The sequence below is a fragment of the Phocoena phocoena genome, chromosome 11, assembly GCF_963924675.1.
Source record: "Phocoena phocoena chromosome 11, mPhoPho1.1, whole genome shotgun sequence".
NCBI classification, from domain to species: domain Eukaryota; kingdom Metazoa; phylum Chordata; class Mammalia; order Artiodactyla; family Phocoenidae; genus Phocoena; species Phocoena phocoena.
Window position 1 is genome coordinate 99,041,258 of NC_089229.1, and position 21,318 is coordinate 99,062,575.

The 21,318-nt window shown below is 56.1% G+C and overlaps 1 protein-coding gene across 1 annotated transcript in view; it reads right to left on the minus strand.

Moving 5' to 3' along the window:
- The window catches only part of TEAD4 (TEA domain transcription factor 4), a 62,027-nt gene that overhangs the window by 7,315 nt on the left and 33,394 nt on the right, over window positions 1–21,318 (minus strand). Inside the window, exons 4-10 of the mRNA XM_065888427.1 lie at window positions 14,473–14,537; window positions 14,060–14,122; window positions 10,316–10,444; window positions 9,281–9,324; window positions 8,765–8,820; window positions 6,545–6,684; window positions 5,346–5,519 (exon numbers count right to left, since the gene is read on the minus strand). Of these exons, the coding sequence (XP_065744499.1) occupies window positions 5,346–5,519; window positions 6,545–6,684; window positions 8,765–8,820; window positions 9,281–9,324; window positions 10,316–10,444; window positions 14,060–14,122; window positions 14,473–14,537 (671 nt within the window). The remainder of the gene's footprint in view (window positions 1–5,345; window positions 5,520–6,544; window positions 6,685–8,764; window positions 8,821–9,280; window positions 9,325–10,315; window positions 10,445–14,059; window positions 14,123–14,472; window positions 14,538–21,318) is intronic.

Below are 21,318 nucleotides of genomic sequence, written 5' to 3' on the forward strand. Positions count from 1 at the left end.
AGGCTGAGGTCTCTTTCTCGGCCTGTATTGCAGCTGTCAGTCTGGATGGCTAATGCACGTAACCAAGCACAGCTCTGGCCATGCCCCATTCAACAACCTTCAAGGACTCCTCGTTACCTAAACAACGGGATGGTAAACATGTAGGAAATGCACACTACCCTCCCCTGCTGCACCCATGGCAGACATTACCAGTCAATCCAGGAAGGGCTCCCTCCAGATCTTCCTCAACCCAGCGCTCCAAACAACTGCTACCGATCCATTAGTGGTGGCCCTCGTGGACCTCTGGTTAAAATGGGAGACTGGGGCTTCCCTGGTGGCGTAGTGGTTGAGAGTCCGCCTGCCGATGCAGGGGACACGGGTTCGTGCCCCGGTCCAGGAGGATCCCACATGCCGCGGAGCGGCTGGGCCCCGTGAGCCATGGCCGCTGAGCCTGCGCGTCCGGAGCCTGTGCTCCACAACGGGAGAGGCCACAGCGGTGAGAGGCCCGCGTACCGCAAAAAAAAAAAAAAAAAAAAAAGAGAGACTGACCGTACAAGTTCACATTTCCCCGTCCAGAGAGCCAGCAGGATGAGTGCAAAGACCTTTTTTAACGCGTTGTACCACACACACACGAAGAAACGGAGGAAAGACCAAACGGACAGGAGAATTCAACAAACTCCAGGGGACTGACAGCTGATCCAAGCTAGGATGGCTTCTGCGGGGAAACGGACATAAGAAGAGTTACAGCCTGAAAGTGCCCTCAGAGGGGTGACGGGTGAGAAGTCAGCACCACTCGGGACGACAGGGGCCAGGACAGTGATGGCCAGGGAGGCACAGGATATGACACAAGGAACCGGCTGAAAGGCTGTACACCGGGTGGTCAGGCCTCCGGGCCCCCACTCTTCACACATCAGGAGAAGAAATTAAACAGGAGGGTGTCAGGTCTTTGGGCCCCCAGGCATGTCAGGAGAGGGGGTGGGAGCCAGGGCATGAGGTGAACGCTGCCTAAGAAACGGTCGGCTCCCCTAGCCCTCTCCCGGCCCCACTGCTAGAATGTTCGTTTGTCCCTGCCAAGGGGTGGGGGGACAGTAGGAGTCTTCTTTGGAGAAACTGAACCACTTCAGGAAAGGAAAAGGTCCAGTAAACATGCTGACATTTACTAGTGTCCTCGATAAAGCAGCTGGTTCCCCAGCCCCGACCACCTGAAAGAGAAGCCCAGCAGGTAACAAGGCCCACACCTTGTCCACAGAGTTCCCAGTCACTGGACATGGACAAAAGGCCCGAACAACAAAAGGAAGGATACGCTGGACTTCATCAAAATGGAAAAGGCTGTGCTTCAAAGGACACTGTCAAGAATGCAAAAAGAGGGGACTTGCCTGGTGGCTCAGCGGTTAAGAATCTGCCCGCCAACGCCGGGGGCACAGGTTCAAGCCCTGGTCCGGGAAGATCCCACATGCCACAGAGCAATTAAGCCCGTGCAACACAGCTACTGAGCCTGCGCTCTAGAGCCCGCGAGCCACAACTACTGAAGCCCACGTGCTTAGAGCCTGTGCTCTGCAACAAGAGAAGCCACCGCAATGAGAAGCCCACACACCACAAAGAGTAGCCCCCACTCGCCGCAACTAGAGAAAGCCCGCGCAACAACGAAGACCCAACACAGCCAAAAATAAATAAATAAATAGTGCATATGATCTGGCAATTCCATGCCTAAGTATCTACCCAACAGAAATGAAAAGCTATGTCCACACAAAGACTTGTATATTAAGTTCATAGCAGCATTATTCACGGTGGCCCAAAGGTGGAAACAACCCAAATGCCCATCACTGACGGATGAATGGATACACAAAATGTGGTCTATCCAGACAGTGGGCTATTACTCAACCATAAAAAGGAATGAAGTCCTGATATGTGCTAGAATATGACTAAACCTTAAAAACTTAACATTAAGTGAAAGAAGCCAGTCACAAAAGACTACATATTGTAAGATTCCATTTATGTGAAATAGCTAAAACTGCTATAAAGACAGAAAGCAGCTTAGGGTTGCCTAAGGCTGGGGGTGGAGGTGATAGCTAATGGGTTTGGGGGTGATGAAAATGTTCTAAAATTACCTGGCTGCAGAACTCTGTGAATATACTAAAAATACCGAATTGTACGCGTTAAGTCGGTGAATTATACGGTAGGTTGAGTTACACAGCAATAACACCGTCAAAAAAATGAGGACCAAAAACCCTGGCCAAGAATTATAGACATTTGAGAAAATCCTCCAACTTGAAAGACAAAGACCCAGACAGAAAAAGGGACTAAAAGGAAACAAAGGGAGCAGAAGAAAACTTGAAAGAATAGCCGTGAAACAAGATCAGGATGCAATCAAAGAAGAAGAAGGAGCTCTTAAAAATTAAAAACGTCATGGTCAAAATTAAATATTCGATACAAGGGGTGGGGTGGGGGTGGGCAGAGAATGCCACCATATTCCGTTAATCTATTTCACCACTAAATGTACAACGCACCAAGATTTTACAAACAATTAAGAAAAAAATGCCATCAGTTAAACTACGACACACCAACAATTGAAAGCGTCGTTCATTTTCTGTAGTAACAGAACCCTGATTTTATTCAGAATGGCAACTTACTCAACGAAAAGAGTACATTTCCCTGGCTCCTTTGCAGCTACATGCAAACAGACAACTAATTAAGAATTGTGTGGGACTTCCAGGAAGGCTCCTTAAAGGGAACTAAGTTGGCTTTGCCCCTTCCTGATGCCTGAAAAATGGACGTGATGGCTGGAACCCCAGCAGCCTTGACCTTAAGGACAGAAGCCACACACTGAGGATGGCAGATAGAGAAGAGTAGGGTCTCTGGTAATTTCACGGAGCTGCTGGACCAGACCTGGACACTCTATCTCCAGACTTACTTTACATGAAAGAAGAACTATTCATTCATGCCAATGTTACTTTGGGTTTTATGGAATATTCACTCAGATTCACTCTTAAATTAGAAGATAAAGTTAAGAAAGTCTCTAAGAAGATGAATTGGAAAATAAATAAATGGTAAAAATCAGAGAGGATAGGTCCGGGATATCCAACATCAGACTAACAGGGGTTCCTGGAAAAGAACACAGAGAAAACAAAGAAGAAGAAATAATGTAAGTAAAGTTACCAAATTGAGAGACTCTCATCTCACTGCCTACCAAGTACCTGGCTCAAAAATAGGAAGAAAAACAACACAGATCCCAAAGATCATCAATGTGAAATTTAATGTAGGGAACAGAGAGGAAACGCAAAACTCCTAGAGGCTAAAAACAACAGAGTTACGTAACAAAGAACAGAGAATTAGAATACTACCGGACTCTCATAAGACAACGGAGCAACCAAAAAATGATTCTTGAAAACCACTTCTAGGGAAAATCATTTACGATGGAGATTCTGTACCCAAACTATGAATCAAGTACTGAAAAGAAATGACATTTCAAACAGGTAGACTTAGAACATTTATCTACCATGCACCTTTTCTTAGGAAGGGACTAGAGAATGTATTCCAGCAAAATGAGGGGGGAACACCAAAAAAGAGAGAAATATGAGATCTAGGAAACTGTAGATTCAAAACAGAGGAGCAGTACACAGAGGTCTCGGGACAGCTGTTGAGCAGGCCTGGAGGAAAACCGGTTCAAACTGGAGCAGAACAGGGGCATCCAGAAGGAGAAAGGGACAAAGGATAAATTCTCTGAGAGGCCTGAGCACTGCGTGAAAAACAGTTTTTTTTAATTTTATATGTTGGTCATGATAGAACAATTTGTAAAATTTTAATAGTAGGTTTTTTAGAAATGTGCAAGCGAAAGAGCCATTTATTTTTAGGAAAAAACAAAAAGTTGCACAAGAAATGACATGTAATCATCACACACTCTGGTGGTCAATCTACATTGTCACAAAATCTAAACACTTTATTGCTTTGACTAAATTATATAACTTACTGGGATGATGAGGGGAAAAGTGCTATAATATAGCCAGTGTTTTTCTACCATAAATACACAACACATAGTCGTGATATCAAAGTGTAGCAATATAAGCAGATATTTAGAACTAGGGAGATAAAACCCAGAATAAACAGTGACATTTGACAGTGATTGCCTCTCGGGATTGGGCTTGGGGCTGGGAGGAGGCAGACGACAACCTGACGGTTTTCAGTTATAAGCCTTTTTTGGTATTAATAACTATGAACGTGCACTGATTTAAAAATAAGATACAGTAAAAGAAACTATTACCTATTTTTTATCCCAGCGGAGAATCAAATCCAGACCTTTGTAGGATCAGGACCTTCCAGGATCAGACTCACCTCTCCCGTTTTACTTTCCGCGGTTCCCTCTCTTACACGTTTACCCATGACTAGCCAGCCCCCTTTTCCGCCTAACTCTGCCCATCCCTGAAGGCCCAGGGCCAACCTCCATCGGCTCGCAGAGCAAGCTGTCCTGCAAGGGCAAACACTGAGCCTCTTCGGGATCCGGGCCCTGGGTCTCCGTTCCTGCCTTTTCTGTAGACAGCCAGCCCCACAGATTCGGTTGCGGACGAGGGCTAGGCTAAGAGCTCCTAGCCAGGGACCAGTAAGCCACCTGGAACTGCATGTACACTTTCGTGTGAATATGCCCACTTCTAGGAAAAGCACAGCTTTCAGGTTATCAAAGTGGTCCGAGATCAAATAAAGGCCCAGCTTCTGGGCTCTGAGACGATTCGGAGGCTCTGATCACCAGCCAGAAGGATTTCCTGCACTTCCTCCCGCTGGCTTCTCCTGCCCTGTCCCTCTTCCCGGCATCCCTTTTCTGTGGGTGCTGGGCCCCTGGAAGAGGTCCTATGCCTCCTGGTCTTGGAGGAGGTTTCAAAAGAAGGAGGCTCTACCCACAGAGCACCCATGCAGGGGTGAGCTGGGGAGGGCGGCGGAGGCCGAGCTACAGGCTGAGCTCTTGGAGAAGCTCGGTGTTTCTTTGGGGATGACCCAGCCTAAGCCTACCGTCCACTTCTCCAAGCCCCACCCAGCCCAACAGCTGCCCCGCTGCGGGCCCGGAAACCTTGGCGTTGAAAGCCTTGGGTGACTACCCCTCAGGTCTCCTGTAGGTCCTCTCTGGTACTACAGACCCCTTGAGGCCACACTTCTGCTCAGGCGTGACCATCACCCGCCATCAGGAGGGGGCCTTGCTCTGCGGCACCAATGGCCCCATCTGGTCTGAGCTCCCGGCACCAGAGGGCCGCTCTGTGCTGGCCCTTCGCTCTTGTCCTGTGTGTCCCAGGTCCCACCGCCGCCAAGGCCCACCCCTCCTCCTTTCTCCCTGCGGTCATCGACGTGCTGGGGTGGGAAGGAGGAGGTCATCCAAGGCTTACCCAGAACTTCACGAGGAAAAAGGCATTGGAGGGTCCCCGTTCAAAGAGCTCCTTGAGACCACCCTTCCTCTCGGGGAACTTGTCGTAAATCTGGCGGATGTCCACGGCTTCGAGGTAGGGGTCGCTGTAGCTGGGGCTCGACTGGCCGATGTGCACGAACAGGTGCTTATTGTACTGTGGACAGAGAAGAACTGGTCTGAGGGGCCATGGGGGTGGCGGGGCAGACAGACCAGACAGACCGGGGCTCGGAGCCCGGCCAGTGGCCCAGAGCAGGGACGCCACGGCGGGGGCCTCAGTTTCCCCTCTGGTAAAACGGAGCCGGTAGAAGGGCTGAGTGTAAAGCAGAGTCGACAGGTGTCCAGCACCTGGGGCAGGTGCTCGGCACTTTCTGGTCATCATCTGTACTGAGTCTTGACTCTGTCGCCAACATCCTTAGGCGACTCATTTTCTATCTCTGGACCCCCGTGATCTCATCTGTGATGGAAGACCAGCGGCCCATACGAGGGGTGCTTCCCCCCGGAGGCGGCGGCTGTGGTCCCTCGCTGCGGCTAAAGAAGAGCCGCTTCTTTCGTGGTCCACGCTGGGCTCCTCATCTAAACCATAAGCTTGAACATTTCAAAGTGAAATGGTCAGTGAAGACCCCCCAACTCTGGCATCCTGTCCACCTGGCCAGGTGCTCCTCTGAACTTTGCAGGTGACGCCAGTCACCCAGGACGGAGACACTGAAGGGGGCGGGATGGGGGTGGGCTGCTGCTCCTGCTGGTGTCCCCGAGGACAAGGGGCAGACAGGAGACTCCTCAGAGCCACAGGGCCTGCGGGCAGGACTGGGACCAGTGCCTTCAGACGGAGAGGTGGCCGGACCGGGAAGAAGGTGGACACGGTGGGAGCAGGGAAGGGACAGAGCCTCGGGGCACCGGGATGGGGCACAGGAACCGAGCGAGGGCTTGGGGTGGGGAGCAGAAACAGAGCCAGGGACAGAGGAAAGGTCCAGTGAGAAGGAAGCGGGGAGGGAGAGGATGGAAGGATAAGGGGGGATGGAAAGCAACAAGGACCCTAAGCTCGGCCCCAAGGTGGAGCGGGGCAGAGAGCAGGGCGAGAGAGCCAGAGCCAGAGGAAGAGGAGCTGGGGGAAGCAGGGGAGCCGCCGCCCCAGGAATGAGCACCGGGCGGGAGAGCGGCCAGAGGGAGGCCAGGACCTACCGTTTCGGGGTCTTGCTGCCGCTCCAGGAAGGCAGAGAACTCCAGCATCCAGAGCTTGGGGCTGGCCACGCTGCGGCCCTGCCACGGGGGTGCTGGGGGCGCGGAGGGCGACGGGGAGGCTCCTGCGGGAGACTCGAACCCTGCGCACAGTGGAAGGCACATGGGAGCCGGTCCACAGGGCCTCCCTGCCGCACCCTCCGCCAGGCCCCCAGACTGGCTGGGGGACCTGCTGTCTGCCTTAACGGGGTCTCCCAGCTGGGGAGGGGGTGGGCAGGCAGAGCACTGGCCAGCGGTCCAGGGGCAGCCCTGGCGGGGAGCTCAGCCTGGAACAGCTCAGTCCCCTCGGGCCCCTGCACGGAAATGCGTTCAAGGGGGACTGGCTGCTGGCTGGCGAGTAAGCGAAGCAATGAACGTGAGGAAAACAGACAGGAAGGTGCCCAGCACAGCGGGGGAGGGGGCCCCCTAGTCCCCCTTGAAGAGCGTCAGAAAAGGCCACCTGAAGGTGATGCTGAAAGGTTACAGGGTAGGAGTGGGAGGCAGCAGGTGCAGACAGGGGAGGGGGGCTCCAGGCAGAGGGCACGGGGCCGCGAGATGCACCGTGAGCTCGGAGGCTCCGTCTGGCAGATGTGACGGGGAGGGCGGGTTTGCATTGGGGCTGGAAACGAGGCTGAAGAGACGGGCCCTGGCTGCCAGGTAAGGGGTCCGGGATCCAGCCTGAGCTCAGGAGGGCGATGGGAGGATTTTAGGCGGGGCCGAGGAGCGACCGGCTGTGCGTTTCTGAAGATCCTGTTCCGAGTGGGGGAAGGACTGGGCTGGGGCAAGGTGGACGAGAGGCGCAGGCCTTGTGGGTTCTTCCCAAGTGAGAAAATGAAGAGGGCAGTGGAGTGAAGAGAAGGGGACACAGGAGGGAAACGGAGGGAGCAAGACCCCGGGGCTTGGTGGCGGATGGGACGAGAGGGCAGTGAGGCAGGTACGTCAGAAGCCCAGGGAGGAAAGAGACAAGGGACGGCGGGGGGCGGGCGGAGGACCATGCTGGGCACACCGGCTGGCATTTGACGGGTGAGCCGAATCACTCGTTCATTTGTTCAAGAGTGGCGTGCACACCGGATGTGACCCGACACACAGAAGACAGACACAGACACCAGCCCCAGACGCTGCCCAGGGCACAGAGAGTGACAGTTAAGCTTAGATTGTGTCCTGAAGACACCACGGAGCCACTAACAGATTCTAAGCTGGAAGCAGCACGGTGAGATTGATGCTTTAAAAAGATGATGGATGGACTTCCCTGGCGGTCTAGTGGTTAAGAATCCACCTTCCAATGCAGGGGACACAGGTTCGATCCCTGGTCGGGGAACTAAGATCCCACACGCTGCGGGGCAACTAAGCCCACGCACCACAACTAAGACCCGACGCAGTCAAATAAATAAATATTAAAAAAAAAAAAGATGACAAGTGAGTTACAGAGGGTAAGAGCGGGGATGTGACTGCAGATGGGGTGGGGGAGCCGTGAGGGGAGAGCACGGACTAGAGGGGGTGGAAGGCCCCCAAGCAACCGTCAGGAACCTAAGGAGGGTGGCAGGGCCCGCTCTCAGAGCAGGAAAAGCCAGGCCACCGGGCAGGCAGGAGCCATTCCCAAGCCAGGAAAGGAGGGTGAGGGCGAGGATCCTATCTCGCCCCACAGAGCGGAAGGTGGAGGGACCTTCCTGAGAAAGAGGCAGGGACAGAGCGGGTCACGTGAGCGGGGAAGGCGGGAGCTCCGTGCTGCCCAGCTGGACCTCCATCCGGCTCATGCCAGGAGCCTTCCCTCCGCTAACCAGGGGCTCCGGGCTGGAAAGCCGTGCTCTGCTGGACCCCCGTCTCGAAGGAGAGGATTACAGTGTCACAGAGGGAAGCCATCCCAGAAGCCAAGCAGGACAGGGCACATATGCAGGTGGAGTGGCCACCCCGGGGCGCAGGCACTGCCCCCTGAGCTGTGCGCACCCTGCCAGCCTTGAGCCTCGCTGGGGAGGGGCTTGGGGAGGACGGGCAGCCCTGGGGGCGCAGGGGGCTTGGCTCCTGGAAGAGGATCCAGGTGGAGCTGGGAGCTGGGGTGCACGGTGCGAGCACATGCCAGGGCGGCACCTAAGGGGACTGCTGGGGGCGGCTAGCAGTCAGGGCCTGGGACCCGGAGCAGGAACCGCAGGGGTGCGATGCACGAGGGAGGCAGAGCTGCTGACCCACCTGGCAGAGGCAGTGACGGCTGGACAGTGTAGTTTTGCTGAGAGAAAGGTTTCACACTGTGGGAGATGAGAGAGGACGCGTGGGCCTGGGGGCAGGTGGCAGCCCTAGAGCCTCGGTCAGGCTCCAACGCTGTCTTCAGTGAGGCAGGCCCGGGTGGTCAGTGGCTCTGGCCTCCCGCTCCCTCGGGATTCTGGCCGACCCACAGAAGCAGTGGGTCTGTTTGGAAAACCCACCCCTCCTCCCTCCCTCCCAGGCCAGCCAGAGGGCTGGTTCGTAGCCTGCTCCCCTCGGGGTCCTGAGCTCAGGTTCTGCTACGCCCCGGATAGACTGGGGCTTCAGCAAACGCCACCCCCGGGTGCCCGAGAGCAGGAGAGCCTCATCCGTAAGCGCAGGGCCATCCGGAAAGGCTGACCCCAGACTGCGGCTCTCCCACCCTCAGGCCTGGGTCAGCGGCACGAGTTCACGGGCTCAAGCACAGCCCAGGGAGCAACGGGGCAGCACGGTGGCCATACTCACTCGTGGGACGTTCCGGCGTGGCCCGGCAAAGCTCCTTGCCAAAACTGAGGAGACAAAAGCACAGAGTCAGCAGAGCCCAGTGTGTGCGGCCAGCGGCGTCGAGAGAGAGATCGGGCAGGGGCTCAGCTGGAGGGCGAGGCCAGGGCCTGGGCCTGGGCCTGGGAAGGGTGCCTGCCTAGAGCCAGGCAGCACGGCGTCCCCGCGAGCGCTGCAAGGACCTCCAGCCTCTGGAACGCCTGCCGATAAGGGGCTCCCAAGAGAAGCCCCCAGGCTTGCAAACACGGCACTCGTCCCCTTCCTCGGGGACAGATGCCTGGTGACAGTGGCACGCAGGACTCTCAAGAGATCTGGAGTCAGGCACCCTATTGAGACTTGAGTGCCCGAGTCACGGGTGCACTCGTTTGTCCCGTCGTCCTGTCCACTCAACGCCCTTCCGGACTAGCGGCCTCTGGACACACTCGGAAAAATGCTGGACGAGAGCCTCCCCGGACACAGGGCCTGGGGCGGTGCGTCAGTGCCAACAGCCTACAACACCCTGGGAGGACTCAGCCCCGGGGAGGAGGGGCCTCTCTGGACTGTTCTTGGAGCGGGACCCACGTGGCCACGGCCAAGAGACCCATTCTCAGTTTAAAATTCGAGAGGACTTTGTTCCTGGACATCAGCCCTTTACCGGGAAGGAGCCCCTGAGGGCGGAGGGGGTACGAGGCTGAGCTGGGGGCGGGGCAGAGCGGCTCCTCAGAACATGCCGGCGCCGCCCCACAGCCCGGCCTCAGCCTCCTCTTCTGTAAATGGGGCCAACTCTGCAGAGCCCCCAGGTGGCCGTGTGACGGGGCGGCTGCACCCTTGTCACTGCCGAGGCCCCCAGGAGGGCGGTCCCGGCGACTGCATGGCCCCTCGGTCCTTGGTCTCTCCTTCCCCGGCTCTCCTGGCCCGAGAGGACTCAAGTGAGGACTCTGGTGTGGCCGGTGCCTTGGAAGGGGAAGGAGTGAGAAGGACGGGGCAGTCCAGCCTCCGACTCCAGGCAGCCCCACTTACCCCTGAGACCGCCGGGTAGCCTGGGCCCCGGGTGAGGGCCATTTTACTGTGGAAGGCTGTGGCAGAGATGATCTGGGCGGACGACATGGCAGCCATGCTCTGCAGGGCCTTGTCCTTAGCTGCCTGATCCTGGGGAGACATCGAGGGAGGCCTCAGTGTGGGCACCGTGGCAGGTCGGGAGAGGCGGGTCCAGCTGGTGACAGGGAAGTCAGACCCTGGACTCGGCCCTGGGACCAGGCTCACGTTTCTGCAGGGCTGGGAACCGGTCCTGCGACTTGAATAAGTCTCTCGGTGGCTCTGATCACCTTCCTCATCCGTCAAAGGGGCACATCACTTGCCCTGCCAGTCTCATTAGGGTTTAAAGAGACTTTGGAGGCCACCTGCCAGACCATGGCTCTCCTGTCACCAACCTCAGGGACACAGGGACCACCCAGGTCTTGCTCACCAGGGGTGGCTGGGGCCTCACCTGGCCCTTGGGAGACAGTGCATGAGTATCTGTTGGGCAGGGGTCATCCTCGGCCACATGGACGGTGACAAGGGACGGTCTCCTGTGGCCCCCGTCTTAGCCCTGGCCTGTGGATCTCTACTGTACCACGGGCACCCATGGCTCCCGAACCTTTTACGTGCCAGGATGCGAATACCAATTCTCTGCCCTCTGTGGGTCCCAAGACCCCTCTAAAATGGGTTCACCCGCAGAGGCTCCGAGCAAACAGCAGTACGACCTGCTTACAATAACAACAGTCATAATACGTGGCTACTACTTGTATTTGCCAGTGGTCCCCCATCCTGAGCTCTCCAACCCCAAAGGTCTTCAAAACCAATAAGACAACATACTGTATGTCAGAAAGCCTAGTGGGTCCCAAAGAAGACCACGCATACAGACTGAACAGCAAGGATTATTCAGTATGGGTAGCACTATTGGAGACAAAAGGTTGGTTTATGTCAACTCGCGAGCTCTGATTAGAAATTCTGTATCTTTAGGATGAATTACTTTTTAAAAGGGAAAAATAAGTGGGCCCTTTATTTAATAATCAGATTGGTGGAGCCAAATCTGTCCTGAGTAATAAGCAAGTTAATTGCTGAGGGAGGTCCTTTCAGCCCACAGCTGGTTTTGCATATGACGTCACTCGCCCGGTGGGTAGCATCACCACGGCGTCAGGCCCGACGGGTCCAGGTGGTGCGCCCGGCATCCTGCGCGATGAGTTCTGGGGCCAGGCCCTTCCACTCGGCTTCTCAGGGACCCCTTACGCTCATGGGGCACACACGAGACGGCCCCCGGAAGGTAAAGAACGCTGTCTCACTTTGGTTCTGAACATCTCAGCACCCCCGTGAGGCTGGCAGGACTCGTAGGCTCCCCATTTTAAGATGAAGAAACTGAGGCTCAGAGGATTTAGGGGACTTGGGTGTTGACAGGGGTCACGTGACAGTAGGCCCTTAAGGTCCGTCCGGGATGGCACATCCATGACCTCTGACCTCTGCAGGCCCGGGGGGCTGAGCAAACCAAGGAGGGGGCACATCAGGATCTGCCGGCACCCATCCTCAGCACAGAGGGCCCGGGAGGCCGCGCTGAGTGGTGGGACTCCCCAGCCCACTGTCCTTTTGGGGCCAAACTTGGGCCTTGCTCTGAGGCTGTCTCTGATAACCAAAGCATCGGGTTGTCTCTCCCCAAGGGCTCTGCTGATGTCGGGAGGGAGATGCCATACATGCCCAGGCCCGCTCCCTCCAGGACACGAAGGGGGTGGCAGGCCACGCCCCAGGAGGCCCACAAGCCTCTGTTAACAAGTGCAGTGGTGGGAGGGCAGAGAGCTCCAGCCCTGTGTCGGCAACCTGAGTCCCTTCCTCCCGATGGCCAGTCTAAACGAACGGCCAGGGACCAGCGAGTGGGACAGGAATCAGGTGGGAGTGCGGGGTGACATCAGTGACCAGGCTTCTGAATTCTGCAGCTGGAGGGGACCTCAGACACCACCTTGCTCAACCCTGTCATTTTACAGGCGGGGAAGCTGGATGGAGCTCGAGGCAGGTGGGCGACATGGCAGAGGGCCCACGGCCCAGGGCAGAGCCAGGCCAGACCAGGGCTGTGACCCGAGGACTTCTACCTGACCTTGCCATCCACCAGGGAGCTTAACTACACTGGGCCCCAGACCCTCTGGAGAATATGACAAAATCCTCAGACCAATCTTCCCCGAAAAATGCATGAAAATGTGCATGTTATTGAAGGGGTCCATGGCTCCCCCTGAAGCCTGTCCAGCGGTCCACAGAGGCTGTTCCCAGCCCCACGTTAGAGCCTGTGGACAGGGACAGGTTCAGTTCCTCGAGCACACGTGGGCCGTACAGCCGGCCCCCACAGGAATGCAAAGCTCCCCTCGATGGCTCTAAACAGAACCCTGGACATTCAGCTCTCCACCCGGTCCCCTACCAGGCCCTGGTGAGTCACAGGCTGACCAGAGCGGGGAGTGAGGGGCAAGTGGGCTGCAGGGCTGGGGATGTCCGGGCACACATGTGCCGGCCTGAGAGGGAGAGACCAGCAGCTGCGGCCCAGCCAGCTGTCCCGGGGACAAAGGAGCAAGGGCTGGGCCACAGCTGTGAGGGGCGGGGGACAGCTGGGCTGATGTAGGAGGAACGGGGCCTCCTGGGAGTTCCCACCCACGCCGTCAGAGCCTCCAGCGTCAGGGTCACGGACAACGGGGCCAGATGGGGCCTCCATGGTCCTCTAGTCCAGGGGCTTTTAAACTGGGTTCTGGGATGCTTTCGGGTTCGAGAGTCATGGGGACTGAGAGGTGACTAGCACGAAGGGTCCCTACCCTGCTTCTCGCCAACCTAGCTTTGACCAGAGTAGCTCCTCTGATAACGGATCGGGGTGATATTTAATTTGGGAGAAAAACGAAAGGGCTTCCACTGCTTTAAAAAATGTTTGTGGGGAATTCCCTGGCGGTCCAGCAGTTAGGACTCTGTGCTTTGACTGCCGAGGGCCCAGGTTCAATCCCTGGTCGGGGAACTAAGATCCCGCAAGCCGCATAGTGCGGCCAAAACATAAAAATAAAATTAAAATGCCTGTGATTTACTGGTCTCAGCCCCAAGTGCTGGCTCCTCCTACCAAGCAGCCATAGACTCTTCTGTTACACCCACCGTGATGGGTAGCCTGCTCCCTCCCAGAGTTCAGCCAAGGGCCCCTGGGTCCAGGGTCCAGGAGGCCCGAGTCCTGTGGCGAGGGGACTCCCACCAGCGGCTGGCCCCCCGTGTAGCAGTCGCCTGTTGGCAGACAGGCCTGCAAGGTGGGGCTGATCCAGGGAGCCCCACCAGCCCTTCCCGCAGCGTGGACCCCACCCTGCAGGCCTGCCACCCACAGGATCTGGGTGATGGCAGTAAGGGGCCACATGGTCCGCAAGAAACGGGGTCTGGAGGGCAGTCCTGCTGCTCTAACCGTGGGACTCAGGGTGTGCCCGGTTCCTCTGGGCTGCAGTGGGCAGGGAGCACAGCGGGAGACCGGCCTGTATCTCCCAGGATGCTGTGAGCCCGGCCATTCACACACAGACACATAGACACGGCCCCCAGTCAACGTCCTCTGTGCAGGTGGGAGAGAGGTTACAGGCTGAACCCCACTTTCCTCAGCACTGAGAAGCTCACTGGCTCCACACGTAAGCAGCCAGCCCCCAAACCCAAAGGAAGACTTTTCCTCCTGGGAGAAGAGCCCCAGCCCCGGGAGGCTGGCCCACCCGAGCCCTCCCGCTGCGGCCCTGGCCTTACCTTCAGCTTGGCCTGGATCTCGCGGGCTTTGCGCCGAGCCAGAACCTGGATGTGGCTGGACACCTGTGGGGGGAAGAGGGGTTCCTGTCTCCCCGACGGCCGGCTCCCCTGACCCTCGGCCCTCCACAGCCCCCCATCCCATCACAGACTGAATGGACGAACGCATGAATGAAAGGATCAGTCACTGATGGGACCTCGGTCCCACCCCTCCCAGTTAAATACAAGTGCAGTCGGATGGGGAGGGGTCTCCTCCCAGGCGATGGCAGAAGGGACCCCAGGGAAACTGACCATCTGTGGCACACCCAGCAGAGGACCCCTCCCAAGCTGGCCCCCAGAGTCCACACCCAGTCCTGCGGAGGGCCGGGCCCACCCTGGGAGCCGACCAGTGCCAGGGTACCTGCCCCAGGGCCCACCTGCTTCCTGGTGCGGGTCTTCCCTGTCCGGAGCTTGATGTAGCGGGCGATCAGCTCATTCCGACCTGCAGAGACGCCAACATCCACTCAGCGGAAGGACCAGGACAAAGACGGGCGAGCTCAAGGGCCCCTCACCCGCCCTCCCCAACCTGAGCGGCACTTGGGGTGAGGATTCTGCGGGGCCCCTCCCGCCCTCCTGAGATCCCAGGGATCTCCCAGCCGCAAGGGGAAGCCGAGGCCTCTCTGGGGGACTGCTAACCTGAGAGCAGGGTGACAGGGCTGTGGATCTCTGGCCGGTGGGCGCACAGCTCGGAAAGCCCCCTCAGAGCCTCCCCCACCGCAGCCTGGCAGCCTCCTCCTTGGCCCTTCCCCCGGGCAGCTCCCACGGTCCCCACCACCTCCATTAATGAGCAGGACCTGACAGGATGTCTGCCCTGTCTGTGGGCAGCAAGGGGGACGGGGGACGCAGGTGCCAAGACACAGAGTGTCTCCAGAGAGGAACCCGTGGCCCTAACCCGGACACAGGGAACCCAGCCAAGCACAGCTCCACGGCTCCAGCTAGCTGTGCTCCCTAGACCGTCTACGGGCACACGGGCTTCCTGCCCTCCCTAGGGTGACACTCTGGTCCCCTGGCACCTGCGTCCCCCATGTCCCCCCTTAGCGTAAGTGAGACCAGGACAAGGGCTTCTCTGCTTTCCAGAGCTCACCCCCCGGTGCAAGATCCCCCAGGACGACCAGGCCCCATGTCCTCCCTTAGCGTAAGTGAGACCAGGACAAGGGCTTCTCTGCTTTCCAGAGCTCACCCCCCGGTGGAGGAAAGAAGTGTGCCCACGTGATGGCCCTGCGCCCGTGTCCGACGGGACCCTGCCAAGTGCTCAGAGGAGGAGGGGCCAGCTCAGGCTGGGCGGCCAGGTGAGCCTTGAGCTGCATTGACCACGGGTAGGATTAGACCATAAAGAGGGCACTGGTGGGGAGAGGCAGAGCGAGAGGGTTTGAGCGGGAGTTATTACCTGCTTTCTCCACCTCCGGGACCTGCCCTGTCCTGCTGGGCATGGCTGAGCCCAGAGGGCCGCAGCAGTGGGAGTGAGGGAGCTGCTGATGCAGGGAAGAGGCGAGACAAGTGCGCTGTCAGCCACCTGGGCTGTAACCAGAGAGCACGGCCAAGGCCACATGGGGCCCCCAGCTGACCTCTCCCCACTGCCAAGGCTGAATCAAGAGGCCACCCTCAGAAATCCTGGTTCAAGATGGCGGAGCAGAAGGACGTGCGCTCACTCCCTCTTGCGAGAGCACCAGAATCACAACTAACTGCTGGACACTCATCGACAGGAAGACACTGGAACTCACCAAAAAAGATGCCCCACATCCAAAGACAAAGGAGACGCCACAATGAGACGGCAGGAGGGGCGCAATCACAGTAAAACCAAATCCCATAAGGGCTGGGTGGGTGACTCACAGACTGGACAACACTTATACCACAGAAGTCCACCCACTGCAGTGAAGGTTCTGAGCCCCACGTCAGGATTCCCAACCTAGGGGTCTGGCAACAGGTGGAGGAAATCCCAGAGAATCAGACTTTGAAGGCTAGCGGGATTTGATTGCAGGACTTCGACAGGACAGGGGGAAGCAGAGACTCCACTCTTGGAGGGCACACACACAGCAGTGTGCACATCAGGACCCGGGGGAAGGAGCAATGACCCCATAGGAGACTGAACCAGACGTGCCTGCTAGTGTTGGAGGGTCTCCTGCAGAGGCAGGGGGTGGCTGTCTCTCACCTTGAGGACAAGGACACTGGCAGCACAAGTTCTGGGAAGTACTCCTTGGCATGAGCCCTCCCAGAATCCGCCATTAGCCCCACCAAAGAGCCTGTAGCCTCCAGTGCTGGGTCGCCTCAGGCCAAACAACCAACTGGGAGGGAACCCAGCCCCACCCATCAGCAGACAAGCGGTTTAAAGTTTTACTGAGCTCTGCCCACCAGAGCAACACCCAGCTCTACCCACCACCAGTCCCTCCCATCAGGAAGGTTACACAAGCCTCTTAGACAGCCTCATCCACCAGAGGGCAGAGAGCAGAAGCAAGAACTACCATTCTGCAGCCTGTGGAAGGAAAACCACATTCACAGAAAGACAGACAAGATGAAAAGGCAGAGGGCTATGTACCAGATGAAAGAACAAGATGAAACCCCAGAAAAACAACTAAATGAAGTGGAGATAGGCAACCTTCCAGAAAAAGAATTCAGAATAACGATAGTGAAGATGATCCAGGAGCTCGGAAAAAGAATGGAGGCAAAGATCAAGAAGGTGCAAGAAATGTTTACCAAAGACCTAGAAGAATAAAAGAACAAACAAAGAGAGATGAACAACACAATAACTGAAATGAAAAATACACTAGAAGGAATCAATAGGAGAGTAACTGAGGCAGAAGAACGGATAAGTGACCTGGAAGACAGAATGGTGGAATTCACTGCTGTGGAACAAAATAAAGAAAAAAGAATGAAAAGAAATGAAGACAGCCTAAGGGATGTATGGGACAACATTAAATGCACCAACAGTCGCATTATAGGGGTCCCAGAAGAAGAGAGAGAGAAAGGACCCAAGAAAATATTTGAAGAGGTTATAGTTGAAACCTCCCTAACATGGGAAAGGAAATAGCCACCCAAGTCCAGGAAGCGCAGAGTCCCAGAGAGGATAAACCCAAGGAGAAACACACCGAGACACATAGTAATCAAATTGACAAAAATTAAAGACAAAGAAAAATTATTAAAAGCAACAAGGGAAAAATGACAAATAACATACAAGGGAACTAACTCCCATAAGGTTAACAGCTGATTCCTCAGCAGAAACTCTACAAGCCAGAAGGGAGTGGCATGACATATTTAAAGTGATGAAAGGGAAGAACCTACAACCAAGATTACTCTACTGGGCAAGGATCTCATTCAGATTCGATGGAGAAATCAAAAGCTTTACAGACAAGCAAAAGCTAAGAGAATTCAGCACCACCAAACCAGCTCTACAATAAATGCTAAAGGAACTTCTCTAAGTGGGAAACACAAGAGAAGAAAAGGACCAACAAAAACAAACCCAAAACAATTAAGAACATGGTAATAGGAACATACATATCAATAATTACCTTAAACATGAATGGATTAAATGCTCCAACCAAAAGATACAGGCTCGCTGAATGGATACCAAAACAAGACCCATATATATGCTGTCTACAAGAGACCCACTTCAGACCTAGGGACACATACAGACTGAAAGTGAGGGGATGGAAAAAGATATTCCATGCAAATGGAAATGAAAAGAAAGCTGGAGTAGCAATACTCATCTCAGATAAAATAGACTTTAAAATAAAGAACATTACAAGAGACAAGGACACTACATAATGCTCAAGGGATAAATCCAAAAAGAAGATATAACAATTTTAAATATTTATGCACCCAACATAGGAGCACCTCAATATGTAAGGCAAATGGTAACAGCTATAAAAGAGGAGAGCGAGGGGCTTCCCTGGTAGCACAGTGGTTAAGAATCCACCTGCCAATGCAGGGGACACGGGTTCTTGCCTGGTCCATGAAGATCCCACATGCTGCGGAGCAACTAAGCCTGTGTGCCACAACTACTGAGCCTGCGCTCTACAGCCTGCGAGCCACAACTACTGAAGCCTGCGGGCCTAGAGCCCATGCTCCGCAACCTGTGCTCTGCAACAAGAGAAACCACTGCAATGAGAAGCCCGCGCACCACAACGATGACTTGCCCCCACTCGCCACAACTAAAGAAAGCCCTCGCACAGAAACGAAGACCCAACACAGCCAAAAATAAATTAATTAATTAAAAATAAATAAATAAACAGTTTTGGGAATTCCCTGGCAGTCCAGTGGTTAGGACTCGGCGCTTTCACTACTAGGGCCTGGGTTCGGTCCCTGGTCAGGGAACTAAGATCCCACAAGCCGTGTGATGCAGCTGAATAAATAAATAAGAGTTTAAAAAAATATAAAAGAAAAAGTTTAGGCGCCTGGAAGGGGCCCACGCAGGTGAGGGGCCCCGAAGTGTGAGCCTCACTGACGTCACAGGAAATCCGACCTCCCCCACAGAAGGGCAGGCAGGTGGAGAAACTGAGCCCAGAAAATCCCACTCATATGGGCCACCGGCAGACCTAGGGCTAACACCCGGGTTTGAGTCCTGGCTCAGCCACTTGGAAGTGGCACAGGGCCTGGCGGAGAAGGTGATCGGTCCACAGGAAGTCCCCTCCCAGTCCGGACGGGCCTCCTGGCTGGACGCAGTGGCGTGTACTCTGTAGCACCCGTTAAACAGCAGCTGGGAGGCCCCTGCCCAGCCCCGGCCGAGACCCCTACTCCACATGTCACAGGTGACCCCCATGTCACGAGGACGGAGCCCCCGCCCAGCCCCGGCACCACCTCTGTCTCTGCCACAGGGTCCAGGAGCTCTGCCTGCAGACAGGCCCTAGGCATGGCCCGGGCCCTAGGCACGAGGCCAGCAGTGGGGTCACAGGAGCCAGACCCAGGGTCCCAGGCTGGCTCGGCTGTCTTCGTACGTTGGAAGTCGTGCTTCTCTCCTCTCGGGAGAGGCCTCCTCCTCTCCCTTGCAGGCCCCTCGGACCGTATTCCAGCCAGGCCCGGCCTGCTGCTCAGCAGTGGGGGATCCCCTGGGTGGGAGTGGAGCCCTGGGTTTCTCTGGGTGTCTGCAGCCAAGGGGGGCAAACAGCTCCCTTCCTGCCCCCTGAGGTCCTCCCGAGGTCAACCCGGCCATTCAACTGCCTCCAAACCAGCTGGCCTCTAATCCAGGCCTTATACAGACACAGGGAGCTGCTGTAGTTTCTTTCACTCTCGTGATAACAGTAACAATAATGACCGTCTGTGGAGCACGTACAGGCACCCGTACAAACAGAGTGAACACGGTAGGCTTTACGTGTGCGCACACGTTCGTCCTCACAACAGCTCGTGCAGCTGCTCTCATCTTCATTCTATCCGCAGCGTGGTCCTAGAGTCTATCTCCTAACTTCTCTTTAACACAGGATTGAGGGGATGGACCAGGGGGCACGAGGGGTCCTAGCTAGCCTAAGCGAGAAGAAACTAAGGCCCAGAGAGGGAAAGTGATTTATTCAAAGTCACATGGTTTATTACTGTCCCAAGCCCACAGGAACGTCCGTTTCTAAGGCCACACCCAGGGCTTCACAATGGCTGCTTTTTCCCCCACGGATGTCTCCCCTGGCTGGGCTGGGAGTTTCTTCTGCCAGAGACCATTCTGCTCCGCCTCTCTGGACCATCCACACCCCTCCCACCCCTGGCCGATTCCCTGGGTCTCTGCGTGAAGTAAGTCCTTAGTGATGTCTCACTGCTCCTGGCCCTGACCTGGCCCTGGCCCAGGTCCTGCAGGGAGAGCCAACGATTTGGACCAAGAGCCGGTCCGCCTGTTTTTGTTTTAATTTCTCTATCTGTCTGTCTGTCTGTCTGTCTGTCTATCTATCTATCTATGTAGGCTGCACCAGGTCTTAGTTGCAGCATGCATGCGGGATCTAGTTCCCCGACCAGGGATCGAACCCAGGCCCCCTGCATTGGGAGCACGGAGTCTTACTCACTGGACCGCCAGGGAAGTCCCAATGCCCATGTGTTTTCACTCTCTCCTGGACAGCGGTACTCAGAGCCGTAGGAGCCAAAGTGCCCTGGATGACTGAGACGCCAGGAGGCTCCCAGAGCTGGGGGAGAAGCAGAGAGATGTAAGGAGTGTGCAGAGCCGTAAAGCCACAGTGAAGGCAGCAAAGAGCGATGGCAGGGGAGCTCCCTGGTGGCCCAGTGGTTAGGATTCCGGGCTTTCACTGCCATGGCCCAGGTTCAATCCCTGATCAGGGAATGGAGATCCCGCAAGCCACACGGCGTGGCCAAAAAGAAAAAGAGCAACAGCAGGAGGAAACGAGTAGAAAATCCAGGTGAGCTGGTGGGAAGGCAAGAGCTGCATCCTCGTCCCAGCTCTGCCACCAGCTGCATAACCCCGGGCCTCCCACCCTCTGGAGGTTGAGATCCCAGACCGGGGCAGGAGGCCAATCTGGACCACGTGGAGGCCAGCTGGGCAGCTGGGCATTGCAGTGTGGCAGGTGGCCTTGGCCAACCCCAGAGAGGGCCTGGGTGGGACTGGAAAGGACACCCCACCAGACTGTGGTCCATCTGTCAGAGGACATGTGTCCAAAGCCCCCAGCTCACACCCACAGCCCCACCCACCATGGGCTGAAGGCGGGGCACTCCCAATGCAGGGTCCACACAGAGTGACGACCGCCCTTCTCCAAACCCCACACCCAGGGTCACACGTGTCCTGCCAGCCACCCCAGGCTCGCTCTCCCTCAGTCACACAGCAGCATGAAAACCCCATCTGCTAAATCCTGTCTGGGACAGGCCTCTTCTGTGTCTCATTTCCTCCCAGTACCAGCCCTACCCCAGGGCCGTAAACATATTCAGCGTTTATGCCCTTTAAGAAGGGTCATCAAAGACAGTTGTTTTGCTAATATTGTTGATAAGGTCCTATTAGAACTAAAGCTATTAGTTTTCAAAGTTGAAAAGGGCATGAGCTTCCCGCAGGTAGACAGATCTTCGCTTCAGCAGAGGCCTCACAGGGAGCTCTTTACAGCAGCTGACATTTCACCCCTGCAGGCAGGGCTGGGGAGGAGGCCAGCCCCACCAATGCCCACGGCCTGGCCTGGGGGCACCCTGGCTAGGGATCAACTGAAGCTATAAACACCTGCAGCTGGAGGAGAAGGCTATTTGTGGAGAAGAAACTTTTCAGGCCTGACATCCGAGCTGTTACCACCATTGTCCCTGGAGGGCTCTGAGGCTTCTGG